Source organism: Hylobates moloch, unplaced genomic scaffold (assembly GCF_009828535.3).
Source record: "Hylobates moloch isolate HMO894 unplaced genomic scaffold, HMol_V3 SCAFFOLD_2, whole genome shotgun sequence".
In the NCBI taxonomy this organism is placed as follows: domain Eukaryota; kingdom Metazoa; phylum Chordata; class Mammalia; order Primates; family Hylobatidae; genus Hylobates; species Hylobates moloch.
The window spans coordinates 13,548,265-13,567,809 of record NW_026652277.1 but is presented as its reverse complement, the minus strand read 5'-3'; the positions used below and the strand labels follow the sequence as shown (position 1 = coordinate 13,567,809).

The following is a 19,545-nucleotide window of genomic DNA, read 5'->3' as shown; positions in this document are numbered from 1 at the left end:
TAATCCCAGCTACTTGGGAGGCTGAGGCAGGAGAATCGCTTGAACCCGGGAGGCAGAGGTTGTGGTGAGCCGAGATTGCCCCACTGTACTCTGGGCAACAAGAGTGAAACTCCATCTCAAAAAATAAAAAGAAAAAGGAACAGTATGGGCCGTGTGCATGTGCAGTGTCTCACGCCTGTAATCCCAGCATTTTGGGAGGCCTAGGCGGGTGGATTGCTTGGGCTCAGGGGGTTGAGACCAGCCTGGGCAACATGGCAAAACCCGTCTCTACAAAAAATACAAAAATTAGCCGAGCATGGTGGCACATACCTGTGGTCCCAGCTACTCAGAAATCGCTTAGACCCAGGAGATGGAGGTTGCAGTGATCCCAGATCACGCCACCACTGCACTTCTGCCTAGGTGACACAGTGAGTCCCTATCTCAAAGGAACGAATCTGTAAAAACAAATTTCCAAATTTCATTCGTGATTATTGGTGTGGTTGCCTTTTCATTAATTGTGTTAACTTTCTAGAGCCCAAAAGCTCATCTTCAAGGATGACAAGTGCACCCTCCCAACCACTCCAGACGATTTCTCGGAACAAACCTAGTGGGATAACTAGAGGTCAAATTGTGGGAACCCCAGGAAGCTCTGGGGAAACAACTCAACCCATCTGTGTGGAAGCCTTCTCCGGCCTGCGGCTCAGGTCAGTAGCTATGCTGTCTATTCATGTGCGCCACTGCATAGCTTTTTGTGCCTCTCGGAGTCTTTTAGAAGTAGTGTGTTTATACATCAGGATCCACAAAACAGCAGCAGCTCTTGAACAGGACAACACACCGCCAGAAGACTAGCAGTAGTCCTGGGTTTGACTAAGTACAGTTGCATATAAAATGTTTAAGAAAGACTTTTTCTTGTGTATATAATCAACAAAGAATATGTATCTATAAAAAGAAATGGACAAGTGGTAGTATATTTAATCAGAAATTGACAGACGGAAATAGTAGATTTAAAATTTTCACCATCTCTATTGAGGTGTAATTTAGACTATTTTTAAATACACAGACAGTTTAACCAGGATAATATTTATGCAATTAAGCAATTACTGGATTGCTTTGGCTCTTCTGGGTCTTTTGTGGTTCTGTATAAATTTTAGGATCATTTTTTCTGTTTCTATTGATTCTTGTAATTGATGTTAAGAAAAATAGCTATGCTGTTTTTCTTTCTTATAGCCTTTTTAAGGCAAATTTATATCCTTTGCATCTGTTATAGGGATACATTTAAGATAGCCTGTTATAATAGGAATATATTCCAAGCTCAATTCAATTAAAAGCTATATTCAAATCCTGTACCTTTTTTTTAACTTTAATTTTTTTAATTATCTATACTCTGTATCACTACTCCATTGCATCTCCATCATTACATCTGGATAATCCTAGGGCAGAACAGTAATCCTTACTGTGAGACTGGATTGCTTTCAGCACTGTCCATTTGAGGAACCCGTGAAACCCTCTAAAACTCTTAAACCTTGTCAGTCTAAATATCAGCCAACAACTAAAACTGCTAAGCTCTTAAAGTATATATTATTAGCAGAGGAGAACAAGTGTTGCCAACATACAATAAAAGTGTATTATAAGGCTGGCCGTGGTAGCTCACACCTGCTATCCCAACCCTTTGGGAGGCCAAGGCAGGAGGATTGCTTGAAGTCAGGAGCTCGAGACTAGCCGGGGTAACATAGTGAGACCTCATCTCTACAAAAAGTAAATTAGCTGGACACAGTGGTGTGCACCTGTAGTCCTAGCTACTTGGGGGTGCTGAGGCAGGAAGTTCACTTGAGCCCAGGAGTTCAAGACTGCAGTGAGCTATGATCATACCACAGCATTCCAGCCTGGGCAACAGAGCAAGACCTTGTTTCCGAGTTCAAGTGATTCTCTTGCCTCAGCCTCCCGAGTAGCTCAGACTACAAGCACGCACCACAATGCCTGGCTAATTTTTGTATTTTTAGTAGAAACCGCCATGCTGGCCAGGCTGGTCTCAAACTCCTGACTTCAGGTGATCCACCTGCCTTGGCCTTCCAAAGTGGGATTACAGGCGTGAGCCACCGTGCCCAGCCTCTTGAATACATTTTGATTTGATTTTTGTATATGGCAAGAGATAGGGGTCTAGTTTCATTCTCCTGCATATGGATATCCAGTTTTCCCCACACCATTTGTTGAAGAGACTGTCCTTTCCCCAGTGTATGTTCTTTGCACCTTTGTTGAAAATGAGTTCATTGCAGATTTATGGATTTGTTTCTGGGTTCTCTATGCCGGTACCATGCTGTTTTGGTTACTATAGCTTTCATATAATTTGAAGTCAGGTAATGTGATTCCACCAGTTTTGTTCTTTTTGCTCGGGATTGCTTTGGCTATGTTGGGTCTTTTGTGGTTCCATATACCTTTAGGATTGTTTTTTCTATTTCTGTGAAGACTGTCATTGGTACTTTGATGGGGATTGCATTGACGCTCTAGATTGCTTTGGATAGTATGGACAATTGAACAACATTGATTCTTTCAATCCATGAACATGGGCTATTTTTCCATATTTGGTATCCTCTTTAATTTCTTGCGTCAATGTTTTTTAGTTTTTATTGTAGAGATCTTTCACTTCTTTAGTTAAGTGTATTCCTAGGTGTTTTCTTTGGAGCAGTTGTAAATGGGATTACTTTCTTGATTTTTCAGATTGTTCGTTGTTGGCATCTAGAAATGCTACTGATTTTTGAATACTGATTTTGTATCCTGCAACTTTATTGAATTTGTTTATCGGTGCTAACAGTTTTTTGGTGGAGTCTTCAGGTTTTTCCAAATATAAGATCATATCATCTGCAAACAGGGATAATTTGACTTTTTCTTTTCCAATTTGGATGCCCTTTATTTCTTTCTCATCTGATTGCTCTAGCTAGGACTCCCCTAAGCTGTTTGCCTACTGTGTGTGTGTGATGAGGCTCTTTTCTTAGTGTGTTCCCATATATGCTCCAGAATGGTTGGGTTCTTAGGGACACCTGCTCCTCGGCTGGGCACCATGGCTGTGGCCCCCTACCCGGCCTTCGGGGTTCAGGCAGCTGACATACACCCTTAAGTAACTTGGGGTGGGGGGGAACCTATCACACTACAATCACAGAAATCAGACAAAGGAAAGAATTTTCCCACTGAAGTCAATGTTTTGCTTCCTGAATGTTCTTCATTGTTCAAACTTAGCTCTGGGACTTTCTGTTCCAGAAGACTCATTAAATAGTGAAGAAGCATGTTTTTCTGTGAGTGTCTTTTCTCGTCTGCAAATATATAATGCGATCAAAGATGGAACAAATGTTAATAACCCTGAGAGTTTTTTGACCCAGTCATTAGGAATAAGAATATATTAATTGAAGCTACATTCAAAAGCCTTTATTGTATGTCAAAATGTTGTCTTTTAAAAAAATTCAATTAGAATAGTAGAACCTGTGAAATTCTTGCATAATCAATGAAATTTGTGTCTTATTTATGAATATTAATTCATGGTTTTGTAGTAAAGTAAAAAAGGATTGTTTGCAGAAGAATATTAAAATTTGCATAGTTTAAGAGCTTAAAGGATTTGTGATCTTTCTTGTATTCTATATAAGCCCTCGATCTATATCCAAAGAAAGGCAAACCTAGCTTTAAAAATTATCTTAGGCCGGGCGCGGTGGCTCATGCCTGTAATCCCAGCACTGTGGGAGGCCGAGGCGGGTGGATCACGAGGTCAGGAGATCGAGACCATCTTGGCTAACATGGTGAAACCCCGTTTCTACTAAAAATACAAAAAATTAGCCGGGCGCGGGGGCGGGCGCCTGTAGTCCCAGCTACTCGGAGAGGCTGAGGCAGGAGAATGGTGTGAACCCGGGAGGCGGAGGTTGCAGTGAGCCGAGATTGCGCCACTGCACTCCAGCCTGGGCAACAGAGCGAGACTCTGTCTCAAAAAAAAAAAAAAAAAAAAAAAAAGATCTTAGAGGCCAGGTGCAGTGGTTCACACCTGTAATCCCCGCACTTTGGGAGGCCGAGGCGAGCAGATCGCTTGAGGCCAGGAGTTTGAGACCAGCCTGGCCAACATGGCAAAACCCCATCTCTACTAAAAATACAAACATTAGCACATGATGGCACGTGCCTGTAGTCCCAGCTACTCAGGAGGCTGAGGCAGGAGAATCAGTTGAACCCGGGAGGTGGAGGCTGCAGTGAGCCGAAATTGCGCCACTGCACTCCAGCCTGGGCAACAGACTGAGACTCCATCTTTAAAAAAGAAAGAAAGAAAGAAAGAATTATTTATTATTTCCTATAAAAATGGATGCCTTGGTCATACTATATAACTAAGCTTCCCAAGAACAGGTACTGTAGAGGTTTCTGACCATCACACTCCCTTACCACCTGCTAAGGTGCCAGGTAATTTTTTAGTAGAATCATAATTACTAATCGCTGGTTTCTTAACCCAGGCGGCCTCGAGTATCCTCCACAGAAATGAACAAGAAAATGACCGGCCGAAAACTGATCAGACTGTCTCAGATCAAGGAAAAGATGGCCAGAGAGAAGCTGGAAGAAATAGACTGGGTGACATTTGGGGTTATATTGAAGAAGGTTACGCCACAGAGTATGAATAGTGTGAGCCATTGTATTGGTTTCTTAGCTGTTTTACTACAAACTAACAGTGGGAATTCAATGTCCTGAATTTGTTAACTGGAACCTGTTGGTGTTTCATTTAGAAATAAGTATAGTGAGTTCCAGAATCGCCACACATCACTGAGTTGGTATCCAGCGGGTATAAGCAAAGGATGCCCTGTTTAAATAAGACCTGGTGGTACAGGTTTCTTGGGCTTTCCATTGTCCAAATCATCCTTACTGCATTTCACTTGTCACTTTTTTTGGTGACACATATAGTTGTCCCCGTGACATTGTGATCTCTTCCATGGAGGAGAGGCGCAAGTACCCAAACAGGCTGAGTTCACAGATTGTTTGGAGGCCCCTTTAGATGTAAGATACCAACCACAGAAGTGCTGAAATTGCTGGCCTGTGTCAGTGCCTTATGGTATATTTAATTTGATGGTTATTACCAAAGATCTAACAAGTTTCAAAATCACTTTTGACTGAGTCATAAATGGGAAAGTTATTCTGTGACCTGGCAAGTCAGATAGCCTGGCTTCTAAGTCTTGTGCCTTTAACTAGCGATGTTACCTTAGGTTGGCTGTTAATCTTTCCTTACCAGCTTCCATTTCCTTATTTATAAAATGAAGGAACTGACTTTGATTAGATTGAAAATCTCTCCTATCTCTAAAATACTATGATTGATCATGCTCAATCATGATGTTATTCTCTAATTTAGATCTTGGCCAACCTTTGGTTTTTTGTTAGAGCTGACATGGAGTTGAATTTTAAGAGAACCCGGTCCTAAGCCATTATCCTCAGCAAACTAATGGAGGAACAGAAAACCAAACACTGCATGTTCTTACTTATAAGTGGGAGCTAAATAAATGAGATCACATGGACACAAGGAGGGGAACAACACACACTGGGGTCTGTTGGGGGAGGGCAGGGAGCGGGAGAGCATTAGGGAAAAGAGCTAATGCATGGCGGGCTTCATACCTACGTGATGGGTTGATAAGTGCAACAAACCACCGTGACACACATTTACCTATGTAACAAACCTGCACATCCTGCACATGTACCCCAGAACTTAAAAAATTAAAAGAAAAATTAAAGATTACCCGGTCCTACACTAGCCCTATTACTGTTGAGGTAAATGTGGACAGGTCTGGTTTTCCTTTGATCAAATTCTTAGTTACCTCATAAGTGGCTGTAATGACATGATAATAATAGACACGAGAATTTATCTGAACTCTTCCAAGACAGGCACTGCACAAATCCATGGAAGATGGATGCCAGCTCAGAGTCCGGGCAGTAGATTCCATGCTGTAACCCATAACCATACCCAGCCCGGATGCCTCTATGAGATAGTGCAAGTCAAGATTATTCACAGTATTCTGGTTTTAAAAACAACTGTAAAAGTGGAGGTTTTTCACATTATAATCGGTCAGCATTTTGAGCCGTATTTCTTCAGATACTTAATCATACTTCTGAAATGTTAAGGTTAAACTCAACCAGTTTTCTTGAAATGATGCTTTGGTAAGCTAAGCAAAGATTTAATAGCCTAGAAAGGAAACTTCTTTATTCATATTAATAATAGACTTAGGCCAGGCTTGGTGGCTCACATCTGTAACCCCAACGCTTTGAGAGGATGGGGTGGGAGGATCACTTGAGCCCAGGAATTCATGACCAGCCTGGGCAACATAGTGAGACCTTATCTCTATGAAAAGAAAAAAAAAACTAGCTGGGGCTGGTAGCACATGCCTGTAGTCCCAGCTGCTTGGGAGGCTGAGGGTGGAGGATTCTTTGAGCCCAGGAGTTGGAGTGAGCAATGGGACGTGATTGCACCATTGCACTCCAGCCTGGGTGACAGAGCAAGACTCTGTCTCTAAAAATAATAATCATCATATAATTAACCAATGATATGGAACAGATTTACTCATTTACCTAATATTGATTCATATCAGTAAGTTATTAAATGGTAGTGTCATACCTTCCACTGTCCTTTTAATGATGTGCGTGTCTCTGTGTCATTAGAAAGGCAGTGCTATCCCACTCCCTCTGCTTAGACCCGAGATAATTAGAGACTCTGCTAACAAGTTTGCCACTGGCTTGCTTTATTTCACCTTCATCTCTAAAATGAGAAGGGTAATAGAATGCGAAAGCCTAGAGAATGGGTTAATTTAAAGTCATCACACATGTTGATGATACATATTTGAATAATAACAAAAAAACTTGGATTTAATGGATTATAGGCGTATAGTTTTCCATAGTAAAACTCTTGAACCATAAATGGGGACAGGATAACCTACAGTTCAAAATTATAAAAAATAAAAATAACTATTTGTTCCAGGGAAAAACCTTCAGCATCTGGAAACTGAATGATCTTCGTGACCTGACACAATGTGTGTCCTTGTTCTTATTTGGAGAAGTTCACAAAGCACTCTGGAAGACGGAGCAGGGGACTGTCGTAGGGATCCTCAATGCCAACCCCATGAAGCCCAAGGATGGTTCAGAGGAGGTAAGAGCCTGTTTCTGGGATTTGATTGATGATTGTCTTTACAAGTTAACTGAGTTTTATCAAAGACGTTTGAGGCTGCACACAGTGGCTCACACCTGTAATCCTAACACTTTGGGGAGGCCAAAGCAGGAGGATCACTTGAGCCCAGGAGTTCAAGACCAGCCTGGGCAACATAGTGAGACCCCCATCTCTACAAAAAATGTAAAAATTGGCTGTGAGTAGGGGCGCACAACTGTAGTTCCATCTATTCAGGAGGCTGTGGTGGGAGGTTGAGGCTGTAGTGAGCCCTGATTGTGCCACTGCACTCCAACCTAGGTAACAAAGTAAGACCCCATCTCAAAAAAAAAGACAAGAAAAGAAAAAAGTTTGTATTAGTCTACCTCCAGAAAGTAAGTCATGCTTTTATGTGCTTGTGTCTCCGTGAATCTGGCTTTTCATTTTTTGTTCATTCATTACCCATCAGTATTCTGAATTTCCACCTATTCTAAAGTGTTTTGTAACAACTACTTTTATTCCATCTTTTCAAATTAGTTACAAAGTTCCTTGAGTTTTTTGAACTATTGTACTCAGATTTCCTTAGATTCATACCTTCTTTTTTTTTTTTTTGAGAGTGAGTCTTGCTCTGTTGCCCAGGCTGGAGTACAGTGATGTGTTCTTGACTCATTGCAAACTCCGTCTCCTGGGCGTAAGTGATACTTCCACTTCTGCCTCCTGAGTGGCTGGAACTACATGTGCATGCCACCATGCTCTGCTAATTTTTGTGGGTTTTTGTGTGTGTATGTGACGGAGTTTTGCTCTTGTTGCCTAGGCTGGAGTGCAATGGTGCGATCTTGACTCACTTCAACCTATACTTCCCAGGTTCAAGTGGTTCTCCTGCCTCCCTCAGCAGCTGGGATTACAGGCATGCGCCACCATACCTAGCTAATTTTTTTGCATTTTTATTAGAGACGAGGTTTCACCATGTTGGCCAGGCTGGTTTCGAACTCCTGACCTCAGGTGATCCACCTGTCTCAGCCTCTTAAAGTGCTGGGATTATAGCCATGAGCCACCACGCCCAGCCTATTTTTGTGTTTTTTGTAGAGACAGGGTTTCACTATGTTGCCCAGGTTTGTCTCAAACCCCTAGGCTCAAGTGATCTACCTGCCTTGGTCTCCCAAAGTGCTAGGATTACAAGTGTGAGCCACCGTGCCCAGCATGATTCCTTACATAAATTTTTATGGTGGCATCAAGAAAGCAGTGTTTTATAGCTGAAGGAATTTTGCTCCGTTGACTATGACAACCATAGCTGCAGTTTAAAATGAAAGTGAATTTTCATCTTCTCAAATACTAGAGTTTTGGCACTACTGCTTCTCTAGGAAATCGTAAACCTAGACACAGTGTGAATAGGAACTGGCAGTTTCTCTACTCTGACCCAGCACGGAGCTTTACTCTGTTGTAGTCAGAGAAGTGTGAAGTGGCATACCGTGGAAGGTGCCAATTTCTCGGAGAGGAATGAATACCATGCACTGTTTACCAGTCCCGTGGGAGGGCTCTAAACACCTTGCCAATTTCTACTATTTCTAGATCTGGTAGGTTCCCAGGTCTGGCTGGAAGCTTTGTACAAACCCAGCTGCCAGTGGTTCAGCATAAACCAAGCTACCCGCAGCTTTGCACAAGCCTGCCTGCGGGAGTATGCATCTGGGAGACAAAACACTTACACAAGTTGGGCAAAGCACCTTAGGCAGCGAGAGTCCACAGAAGCCTAGGATCCGAGTTGAGCCAGTCCTGAGCCAGGCTCAGGAAAGGCACTCCAGGCAGGCAGAGTCCTGTCTGCTCATGGCTCTCTTCACCATGCAGCGGAGGGATTATGAAAGCACCCTGATCTGGGTTTTATAACCTGGAGGCCACTTGGCTTATTGAGCTCAAGTGTTGTAAGAGATCTTGTCCTAGGAGGGGTGAGGACAAAGCCCGAGCTATTCGGGACAGTCCCTCTTGGTACAATCTCTCCAAGAAGAGAATTGCAAACAAGAAGGGAGAGAGCTGAATTCAGCAAGGCCCTTCAGGGACTTGTCTCCCTCCAGTCATCTCCATTCAAGGCAAGAAGTGAGGAGTAAGGGGGAGCCAGCCTCCTAACTCATTTTATCAGGAAAGCAGAAGCTTCCCTGCCAATTCCTGTTTATGTCTGAGCATCTAGAACTTATCACATAACCAATGCTAACTCTAAGGAGTGCTGGGAAAACAGGGAACAGGATCTATTACTTGAGGCTGAGAACTCGGCCAGCCCAGACAAAATCAGGATTCCAATCACAAAGATGAAGGAAAGGATGGAAAATGGGAAGAGAACTGAAGGTGCCTTCGGCACCCCTGTTCCTAAAACAGTCATAGAGCACTGGCTTCGAATTCCTTTAGACTAGTAAAACCTCTCTCCTTTTGAGACAGCCTCACTCTGTTGCCCAGGCTGGAGTGCAGTGGTATGATCACAGCTCACTTCAGCCTGGACTTCCCAGGCTCTAGTGATCCTCCCACTTCAGCCCCCCCAAGTAACTGGGGCTACACGCACACACTACCATGCCTGGCTAATTGTTGTGTTTTTTTTGTAGAGACAGGGTTTTGCCACATTGCCTAGGCTAGTCAAACTCTTGGCCTCAAGCGATCCACCTGCCTCAGCCTCCCAGAGTGCTAGAATTATAGGTGTGAGCCGCTGCGCCTGGCAATAACCTTCTTAAATCAGCACCAACCATTCTTTTTTCTATTTCTGCTAATAAAAGGCCATAATTTTGTCCACCTCTAACTCCTGCCCCACCTCTTCTTACAGGTGTGTTTATCTATCGATCATCCTCAGAAGGTCTTAATTATGGGTGAAGCTCTTGACCTGGGAACCTGTAAAGCTAAGAAGAAGAATGGAGAGCCGTGCACGCAGACTGTGAATTTGGTTAGTTTCAGCCTTGTTAGGATGGTTTCTGCTAAATAAAAGAACAGTTAGGAATAAACTGTAGGTGCTTTAGCTGTGATGACCAGTTTGGAACTGAGTTTCCCACGTAAAGGAAGAGTCAAAATGAGAAAATTTAATGTGTAGTTAATAATTGCCAGTTTAAAAAAGTGAGGGCAGGGGAAAGGTGGGGGGATTTAACCTCTTAGGAAAGTGATCTTTTATCTGACCAAGAGATTTAAGACAGAATTTTTGTTTGCCTTTAATTCTTGTAATTCCACAGAGCAAACGTGATGAAATACAAAGAAAATTGTATTTTAGCCTATATTTTAACTCCATTATGCCTTTTCTTAGGGCTTTTTTAAAAATAATAGCTTCATTTAGGTATAATTCACATACCATGCAATTCACTCTTTTAAAGTAAGCAATTCAGGCCAGGTGTGGTGGCTCACTCTTGTAATCGCAATACTTCGGGAGGTCGAGCCGGACAGATCATCTGAGGTCACGAGTTTGAGACTAGCCTGGCCACCATGGTGAAACCCCATCTCTACTGAAAATACAAAAATTAGCCGGGCATGGTGGTGGGCGCCTGTAGTCCCAGCTACTCAGGAGGCTGAGGCAAGAGAATCACTTGAACTCGGGAGGCAGAAGTTTCAGTGAGCCGAGATCGCACTATTATACTCCAGCCTGGGCGAAAGAGTGAGATTCTGTCTCCAAAAAAGTATATAAATAAATAAAGCCAACAATTCAGTAATTTCTAGTACATTCACAGAGTTGTGCAGCCATCACCACTGTGTAATTTCAGAACCCTTTCATTGCCCCAGAAAGAAACCCAGTACCCACTAGCAATCACTCCCCAGTCTCCTCTCCCCCATCGCCTGGTAAACACTAACCTACTTTCTGTCTCTATGGATTTGCCTCTTCTAGACATTTCATACAATGGGATCACAATATGTGACCTTTTCTGTCTGGCTTCTTTTGCTTAGCATAATTTTTCTCACAATCGATCCATGCCATAGCATTTATCAACACTTTATTCCTTTTTGTGGGTAAATAATATTCCATTATATGGATATAACACATGTTGTTTATTCTTTTTCATCAGTTGATACACACTTGGGTTGTTGCCACATTTAGCTATTATGAATAATACTGCTAAAACACTCACATACAAGTTTTCATGTGGATGTATGTTTTCCACTCCCTTGGGCATATACCTGGGAGTGGGATTGCTGGGTCAACATGGTAACTGTCCAGATTTTGGAGGAACTGCCAGACTGGTTTCCCAAGTGGTCCACTAGCAATGGATGAACTTTCAAGTTTCTCCCTGTCCTCATCGGCACCTGTTACTGTATTTCTTTTTTGTTACAGCCATTGTAGTAGGTGTGAAGAGGTACTTCTCAGAGTTCTTTGAAAAGATTAAATGACAGGTTTTGGTTTCATCTTTTTTTATTTCCTTATTCCTTCCTATTAGATGAATTAGTGGGCAGGAAAGAATAAGGTGGGAGACGGTTGGAAAATGAGGTTTCAGAGTGAAGTACGTAACAGATCTCTCCGGGAGAACTAGATTCTTAAAAATCCATTGTCTGGACAGGGGCGGTGGCTCACGCCTGTAATCCCAGCATTTTGGGTGGCCGAAGTGGGCTGATCACTTGAGGCCAGGAGTTCGAGACCAGCCTGGCCAACATGGTAAAACCCCGTCTTTAGTAAAAATACAAAAATTAGCTGGGCGTGGTGGTGCACACCTGTAATCCCAGCTACTTGGGAGACTGAGGCACAAGAATCACTTGAACCCAGGAGGCGGAGGTTGCAGTGAGCCATGATCACACCACTGCACTCCAGCCTGGGTGACAGCGAGATTCTGTCTCCAAAAAAAATCCACTGTCGCCGTAACTACTGTTCACCCAGTAGAACAATGGTGCACCATCTCTCTTTGTTTCTTTCACTGAAAGGATCGCACTTGTCCGAGGATCAACCAGAGAAACAGCTAGAAAAACCTCGCTGGGAGCTGATTTTGTTTTTAAATTATTTTTTATTGGGGCAAAATTCAAAATATACAGTTAACCAATTTACAATATATATATAAAATTCAGTGATATTTAGTTGTGTAACCACCAGCTCCCTGGTTTCAGAATTCCATCACCCTGTAAAAACACTGGTACCATAAAGTCATCACTCCCATCCCCACTCCCTCCATCTCCTGGTGATGTCTAATCTGCTTTCGTCTCTATGGATTTTCCTCTTAAGTAAAAGGACTTAAATAACATGGGACCTTGTGTGTCTGACTTCTCTCACCTAACTTGTTTTCAAGGTTCATCCTAGAAGCTGATTTCCTTTGTAGAAAGAGGGCAAGGGGTATTTCATCAGAACAGTGCTTTCAGGGGACTCGAAGGGAAGAACTTCTTCCCCTTAGGGACTGAGTAGCCCTTCCACATTGGGAACAGTCATGGAGGTCAGCAGGGAGGACTCTGCATGCGTCATGTTCCGGGAAGTGGGGAGAAGGAACTGTGTCTGCTCACTGCTGTTTCCTGGCCTGTTGCCCTCATCCTGATGCCACTGCTCTGCCTTTTGCAGCGTGACTGTGAGTACTGTCAGTACCATATCCAGACGCAGTACAAGAAGCTCAGTGCAAAGCGTGCGGATTTGCAGTCCACCTTCTCTGGAGGACGAATTCCAAAGAAGTTTGCCCGCAAAGGCACCAGCCTCAAAGAACGGCTGTGCCAAGATGGCTTTTACTACGGAGGGGTTTCTTCTGCCTCGTATGCAGCTTCAATGTAAGACGTTCTCGGGGCTTCTTTTGGGCAGAGGATTTTGCTTATCAAAGACTAAACCTACCGGTTGTACCTTCCTGTAACCATCATAGGATACTTGTACAGGCTTTATCTTTCATAACTCATTGCCTGAAACAAGTGGGTTAAAGACCGCTTTTATTCCCAGGTAGACAGAAAAATTTTCAGGAGAGAGAGAGAGAGATTGACTTGTGTTGGACTTTAAGAGAGCCCACTCTTCCTCTTCAACTTTTTTTTTTTTTTTTTGAGACGGAGTCTCATTCTATCACCCAGGCTGGAGTGCAGTAGTGCAGTCTCAACTCACTGCAACCTCCACCCGCTGGGTTCAGGTGATTCTTCTGCCTCAGCCTCCTGAGTAGCTGGGACTACAGATGCGTGCCACCATGCCTGGCTAATTTTTGCATTTTTAGTACAGACAGGGTTTCACCATGATGGCCAGGCTGGTCTCAAAATCCTGACCTCAGGTGATCTGCCTGCCTCGGCCTCCCAAAGTGCTGGGATTACAGGCATGAGCCACTGCTCCCGGCTCCTCTTTGACTTCTAATGTAAATAGTGCACCTTTGTCAGGGCCATTAAAAATGTGTTAATTACAGTGTTAACACCTTTTAATTATTTCTTGTACGACTATTTGAGTGAAGCTACAGACCTCGTGGAACCCAGATTTCATTCAGTGAGTGAATATACTATGAAGCCTCACATGGGGAGTGGGCGATGCTGGGCAGGCATACATGGCCCCTTGCCTGGGGATTCAGAGTCACTAGAGTCCCTGACACTGTAATCCAGTGGTGTCCAATCTTTTGGCTTCCCTGGGCCCCTTTGGAAGAATTGTCTTGGACTACACATAAAATATACTGATAGCTGATAAGCTTAAAAAAAAGAAAAAAGAAAAATCTCTTAATATTTTAAGAAAGTTTATGAATTTGTGGTGGGCCGCATTCAAAGCCATCCTGGGCTGCGTGTGGCCCGTGGGCTATGGTTTGGACAAGCTTGTAATCAGTGGCCTCGTCACCACATTATATAAAGCATATCTGAGGACTTGGCACGAGGCAGCTACAGTTGGTCCAAGAATAAAACACAGATTTCTGTTCCCAATCCAACAGGAATGGGGCAAGAGGACTCACTTCCTGTTTCTTTTTTAACAGTAAGCATGTTTTTGAGATTTAAAATGATTTCTGAATTTTTCCAATGTAAAAGCAATACATGTATATTAGTCTTTTAAAAGAACATACAATCCAACCAATGGAAAATAAAAACCAACTATAATCCTACCACCTGAAAAACTGTTAGTTCTAGGCCAGGCACGGTAGCTTACACCTGTAATCCCAGCACTTTGGGAATGGAGGCCAAGGCAGGAGGATTGCTTAAGCCTAGGAATTTGAGACCCACCTGAGCAACATGGCAAAATCCCATCTCTACAAAATGCAAAAAAATTAGCTGGGCATGGTGGCACACGCCTGTAGTCCCAGCTATTTGGGAGGCTGAGATGGGAGAATTGCTTGAGCCTGGGGAAGTTGAGGCTGCAGTGAGTCACGATTGCTCCATTGCACTCCAGGCTGGACAACAGAGTGAGATCTTGTCTCACAAAAAACCCCAAACTGTTAGTTTCTTGGTATATATACTCCTAGGTGTTGTGTTTTGTTTTTTCATATGTATAAATTTTTAGTAATATAAAATGAGATCATATTGTTCCTATTCTTTGTATCCACTTGTTTTCAGTGTGAAATAATTAATGTTTTTCTTGTGTATTTTTAGCAGCTACATAGTGTTCTTTTACATACTCTGCCTTAATTCATGTAAACAATTCCCTATGGGTGAACGTTAATGGTGTTTCCAATGTGTGACATTATAAACAAAGCCGCCATTAATATCCTAAATTTTTGCATAATCCTTAATTATTTTAAGATAAATATCCAGATTGCTAGATCAAAGCATTGGCTTTTTTTTTATTTCTTTTGCCAAATTTCTTTCCAGAATGGCCTCAAGCGGATTTGTAGGCTGCCTCTAGCTTTTCCTCTGTGACACAGTGCATAAACCAGTTATGCTATTGGGCCGTGACATTAAGAAAGCCTACTTAGATGGTGTTTTGAGAAACTTTGATGGTGTGTGTAATAAATGATTATATCTATGCCTTCTTTACCTCATCAGAGCATTGGGGCTTTAGTGATTCTCCTTTTGGGCGTGACTTGTCATTTCAGTGCAGCAGCTGTGGCTCCTAAGAAGAAGATTCAAACCACTCTGAGTAATCTGGTTGTTAAGGGCACAAACTTGATCATCCAGGAAACACGGCAAAAACTCGGTAACTCTGTTTTTCCATAAGAAATTTCTTTCTCCAGTTTAATTATGCAGTCTTAGAGATAAAAGACTACACATTGGGTACAGTGTACACTGCTCCGGTGATGGGTACACCAAAATCTCAGAAATCACCACTAAGAACTTATTCATGCACAAACATAAATGAATAAATAAGCAAGCAAGCAAGCAGTCTTTAGGGTTGAAAATGGATAGAGCTCATACTCTTAAGTAATAAGAATCCAGTCATCACCTGTACTTAGTGAGTGGTGTGGTCTAACCTAAAGGAATCAAGCCAGGTTCGCAGGACCTTAAGAAAAAAACAGCATATTGATTTTAGCTGTGTCTGACCTAAGTATGCTTTTTAAAATTTCTTGGTGTATCTGGGTCCAACTCTTTACATCCAGCATTAGAATCAGCAGTATTATCTTCCTGGCCAAACTTATTGGTTATCTTTTGTTAAAATGGGTCTTGGTGATAAAAACAAAAAAATTTTTAATAAAATAAAAATAAATAAAAACATGTCTTGATCAGAGAATGCAGCCCCCATCCTGGGCTTATGGTCATAAACAGTGGTCAGGGACCCTTATCCTTAGTGGATATTCCAGAAACAGGGTATAGAATGACCCCCAGATTTAAGGGCTTAATATTCTAATCATTACTAGAAATAAAATATACTCAAGATACCCTGCCATCCTATGAGTCTGATGATAGAGGTTAAGGATTCTTTTCTTTCCTCTTGGTATTCCGTCTTCTTCATTTACATATGACTAAAATTATGAGTGGAGAGTTTACAAAGTGGTGTGTCATATGACCTCAAACTATCTGAATGTGAATCCTCTAAAGCTGGTGTTGACCTGGCACAGGAATACCCCAGAAGAGCCTGTCTTGCTCCGAGGAGTTTAGGGAACTGATGGACCTGCCGACGTGTGGAGCCAGGAACTTAAAACAACATTTAGCCAAAGCCACAGCTTCAGGTACCATCAGCTGCACAGCCACACGTGTGTCCCTGTGTTCCCTCAGACGCCCAGGGCACCCCCTCAGTCTGTGGGCTTCTGTTTCAGGGATCATGGGGAGCCCAAAACCGACCATCCAGTCCATCTCGGCCTCAGCACTCTTGAAGCAACAGAAGCAGCGTATGTTGGAGATGAGGAGAAGGAAATCAGAAGAAATAGAGAAGCGGTAAGAGGAGCAGATTTAATATTCCCCGCTTGGGTCATCCATCTCAGGTGTCCTCAGAATGTCTTCGTCGATTTCCAAAATGTGACTTCAGGTTTCGGTTGGCTGCGTTTTAACTCTGAAAGTTTAAAATAGTTTTCCCATAACCTGAATAGCATTTAAGGCTGTATTATTTCTTACACTGGTGACTCCCAACACCAAATGGTACAGGTTAGAGTCGTTATCACCATGGAGAAGGGAAAGGAGTGAAATGTATGTAAAGAGGGTTTTTGTGAAGGGGGAGAGCATAGGTTCACCTGCTGGCTGTCATTTTCTCTCTTTTTTTTTTTCTGAGACAGGTTTTCACTCTGTCGCCCCAGCTGAAGTGCAATGCCGCAGTGTCAGCTCACTGCAACCTCCATGTCCCAGGCTCAAATGATCCTCCTGCCTTGGCCTCCCAAGTAGTTGGGACTACAGGCATGTGCCACTGGCTAATTTTTGCATTTTTTTTATAGAGACTGGGTTTTACCATGTTGCCCAAGCTGGTCTCAAACTCCTGGATGCGAGTGGTTTGCCTGGCTGCCATTTCTGGGTTTTGCCACAATTCAGTTTTTTATGACAGGCAGAGCCAGTGGGTGGAGTACAGTTCTTTGGATAAAGGATAAAACTGAAGCGCTAAAAATGGAGTCATTTTAGAGGCAAACGCAAGTGGAAATGTGTTACTTGGCTTCAGCTAATAATTAAAAAAAAAAAAAATCAAGTGGAAATGCATACGGTAGGTGGACAAATGAACGATTCCTGAACTCAGGTCACCTGAATACTAATGAGAGCTGCGGTTCACAGGCACTTCATACGTACTCCATAAACACAGCATCTGAGCCTCCGGAGGCTTCTCAGCCTTGTTTTACTAATAGTGTGCCTGGAGGTCAGAGAGCTAGTTTATGGTGGGGCTGAGTTTTGGGCTCACACATGTGCTCTGGTGCTGAACCTTTTGCCATCCCGAATCTGGGCTGCTGAAAGGCAGCTGCATCCATGAAAGGGAGTCAATGATAAGACAAGAGGAAATTCTTTGGGAAAGTAAGAGAATGGGTTTGGTCTCAGGCAGATTAGTTTGAAGTGCTGGTGGGATATCTATAAAGCTATTCATCTTGAGCCTACAGGTGACATAAATTATATACGTGGACATAGAAATATGTACAGAGTTGGGGGCCTCGTGGGAAATAGAGAATGCCCATCAGCTTGAAGGCATTGCGTAATGAAAATTTTCAGAATTCTGTTGGCCAAGGAAACCTTATCTTTGCGCAGGATTTGATAGGCAGTTTGCAAACACATCCTAGAGCTTGCAAGAGTGGCTGTGGGGTTGGGAAGAGTACTGCTCTGGCATGGCCTGGCTCCCCTCCTGAGTCTGGCCGTTGTGAGTAATGTGATCCTAGGCCTCAGTTTCTTCATCGATCAAATGAGAAGTTTGGACTAGATGATTTCTGAGGTTTGTTATTTGTTTTTAAATATCTCTTACGAGACTGGCTCAGTGGCCCATGTCTGTAATCCTAGCACTTTGGGAGGCCGAGGCAGGCAGATCGCCTGAGGCCAGGAGTTCGAGACCAACCTGAGCAACATGGCGAAATCCTGTCTCTACAAACAATACAGGTGTTTGTAGGCATGGTGGTGCACACTGTGGTCCCAGCTACTCGGGAGGCTGAGGTGGGAGGATCACCTGAGCCTGGGAGGCAGAGGTGGCAGTGAGCCGCAATCGTGCCAGTGCACTCTAGTCTGGGTGACAGAGCAAGACCCTGTCTCCAAAAATAAAAGTAAAATGCTCTTAAAACTATTTTTTGCCAGGCGTGATGGCTCACGCCTGTAATCCCAACACTTGGGAGGCTGAGGCACGAGAATCACCTGAACGCAGGAGGCAGAGGTTGCAGTGAGCCAAGATCATGCCACTGCACTCCAGGCTAGGTGACACAGCGAGACTCTGTCTCAAAAAAATTAAAAAAATTAAAAAAAGAGATGTAAAATAATCGCTGCAAGTGACAGTGTTTTTCATTAATGACTTCCAAATGTCTCACATGTTTTGTTTCTTCCCAGTAGCGTAAACGAAGATGCAGGGATGTGTAATGAGTTCCTACAGGCCCTAGAGCTGACGGTAGGGGTGGGAATACAGTTCACACCGCATTTTCAGCTGTGTGCCTTGTGGATGACATCCACTGGACAGCCGATTGATAAAAAGTTATCAGTTCTAAAGTGTTAGGACAATTACAGCTTATTCAAAGAAAACTCAATTCAGGAGGAGTTAGTAAAGCTAGTATTGCTCTTATCATGTGCACATTTGAATTACCAGCCTAGAAGGGGACATTATTTTGCTAACAACTAGCTCCCAACTGGTGGCCTGCCTGCCACCTCCCAGTCCACTTTGAGTTCTAGAGTTTTTATTTTCGGAAACCCTGTTTGCATATTTTGACTGTATGTTCTTTAAAGATTTCTGCAGAGCTCAAGTGAAGTTGAGAGCCCAGCTGTGCCATCCTCATCAAGACAGCCCCCTGCTCAGCCTGCACGGACAGGATCCGAGTTCCCCAGGCTGGAGGGAGCCCTGGCCACAATGACGCCCAAGCTGGGGCGAGGTGTCTTGGAAGGAGATGATGTTCTCTTTTATGATGAGTCACCACCACCAAGACCAAAACTGAGTGCTTTAGCAGAAGCCAAAAAGGTAACTGGCATCTTTTCTCTTGAACACTTGAGTCTGCATTCTGTAGGGCAGAGCTGGAGGAAAGACAGACACCTAATAGCTGTTGATTGATCGTGATCATTAGAGTCAGTGTAATTTGAAAACATGGTAGTGTCAACATAATATTAAAAGAAAGTTAGATCTGTTATCTCAACACTTTTTCTTGTCAGGCTACAAGAGGTAGCCTAGAGGAAGATAGTGTTTTATAACCAGAGGCATTGACAGTAGGAAAACAATTCTTGGAATTGTTGAGGTGAGACTGTAAAATGGTGGTTTAAGGAATCCTTCTTTTTTAATGTTTTATTTATTTATTTATTTATTTATTGAGATGGAGTCTCACTCTATCACCCAGACTGGAGTGCAGTGGCGCAATCTTGGCTCACTGCAACCTCCGCCTCCTGGATTCAAGCAATTCTCCTGCCTCAGCCTCCCGAGTACCTGGGATTACAGGTGCCCACCACCACACGCGGCTAATTTTTGTATTTTTAGTAGAGACAGCGTTTCACCATATTGGCCAGACTGGTGGTCTCGAACTCCTGACCTCAAATGATCCGCCCAC

The 19,545-nt window shown here is 43.1% G+C and overlaps 1 protein-coding gene across 2 annotated transcripts in view; it reads left to right on the top strand.

Moving 5' to 3' along the window:
- Nucleotides 1-19,545, top strand: part of MCM10 (minichromosome maintenance 10 replication initiation factor) — a 49,013-nt gene that overhangs the window by 13,766 nt on the left and 15,702 nt on the right. For both annotated transcript variants that reach the window (XM_032159954.2, XM_032159865.2), the window contains exons 6-14: nucleotides 512-683; nucleotides 4,455-4,620; nucleotides 6,953-7,120; nucleotides 9,915-10,031; nucleotides 12,603-12,802; nucleotides 15,013-15,113; nucleotides 15,973-16,083; nucleotides 16,171-16,288; nucleotides 18,740-18,968. In XM_032159954.2, coding sequence (XP_032015845.1) covers nucleotides 512-683; nucleotides 4,455-4,620; nucleotides 6,953-7,120; nucleotides 9,915-10,031; nucleotides 12,603-12,802; nucleotides 15,013-15,113; nucleotides 15,973-16,083; nucleotides 16,171-16,288; nucleotides 18,740-18,968 — 1,382 coding nt within the window. The remainder of the gene's footprint in view (nucleotides 1-511; nucleotides 684-4,454; nucleotides 4,621-6,952; nucleotides 7,121-9,914; nucleotides 10,032-12,602; nucleotides 12,803-15,012; nucleotides 15,114-15,972; nucleotides 16,084-16,170; nucleotides 16,289-18,739; nucleotides 18,969-19,545) is intronic.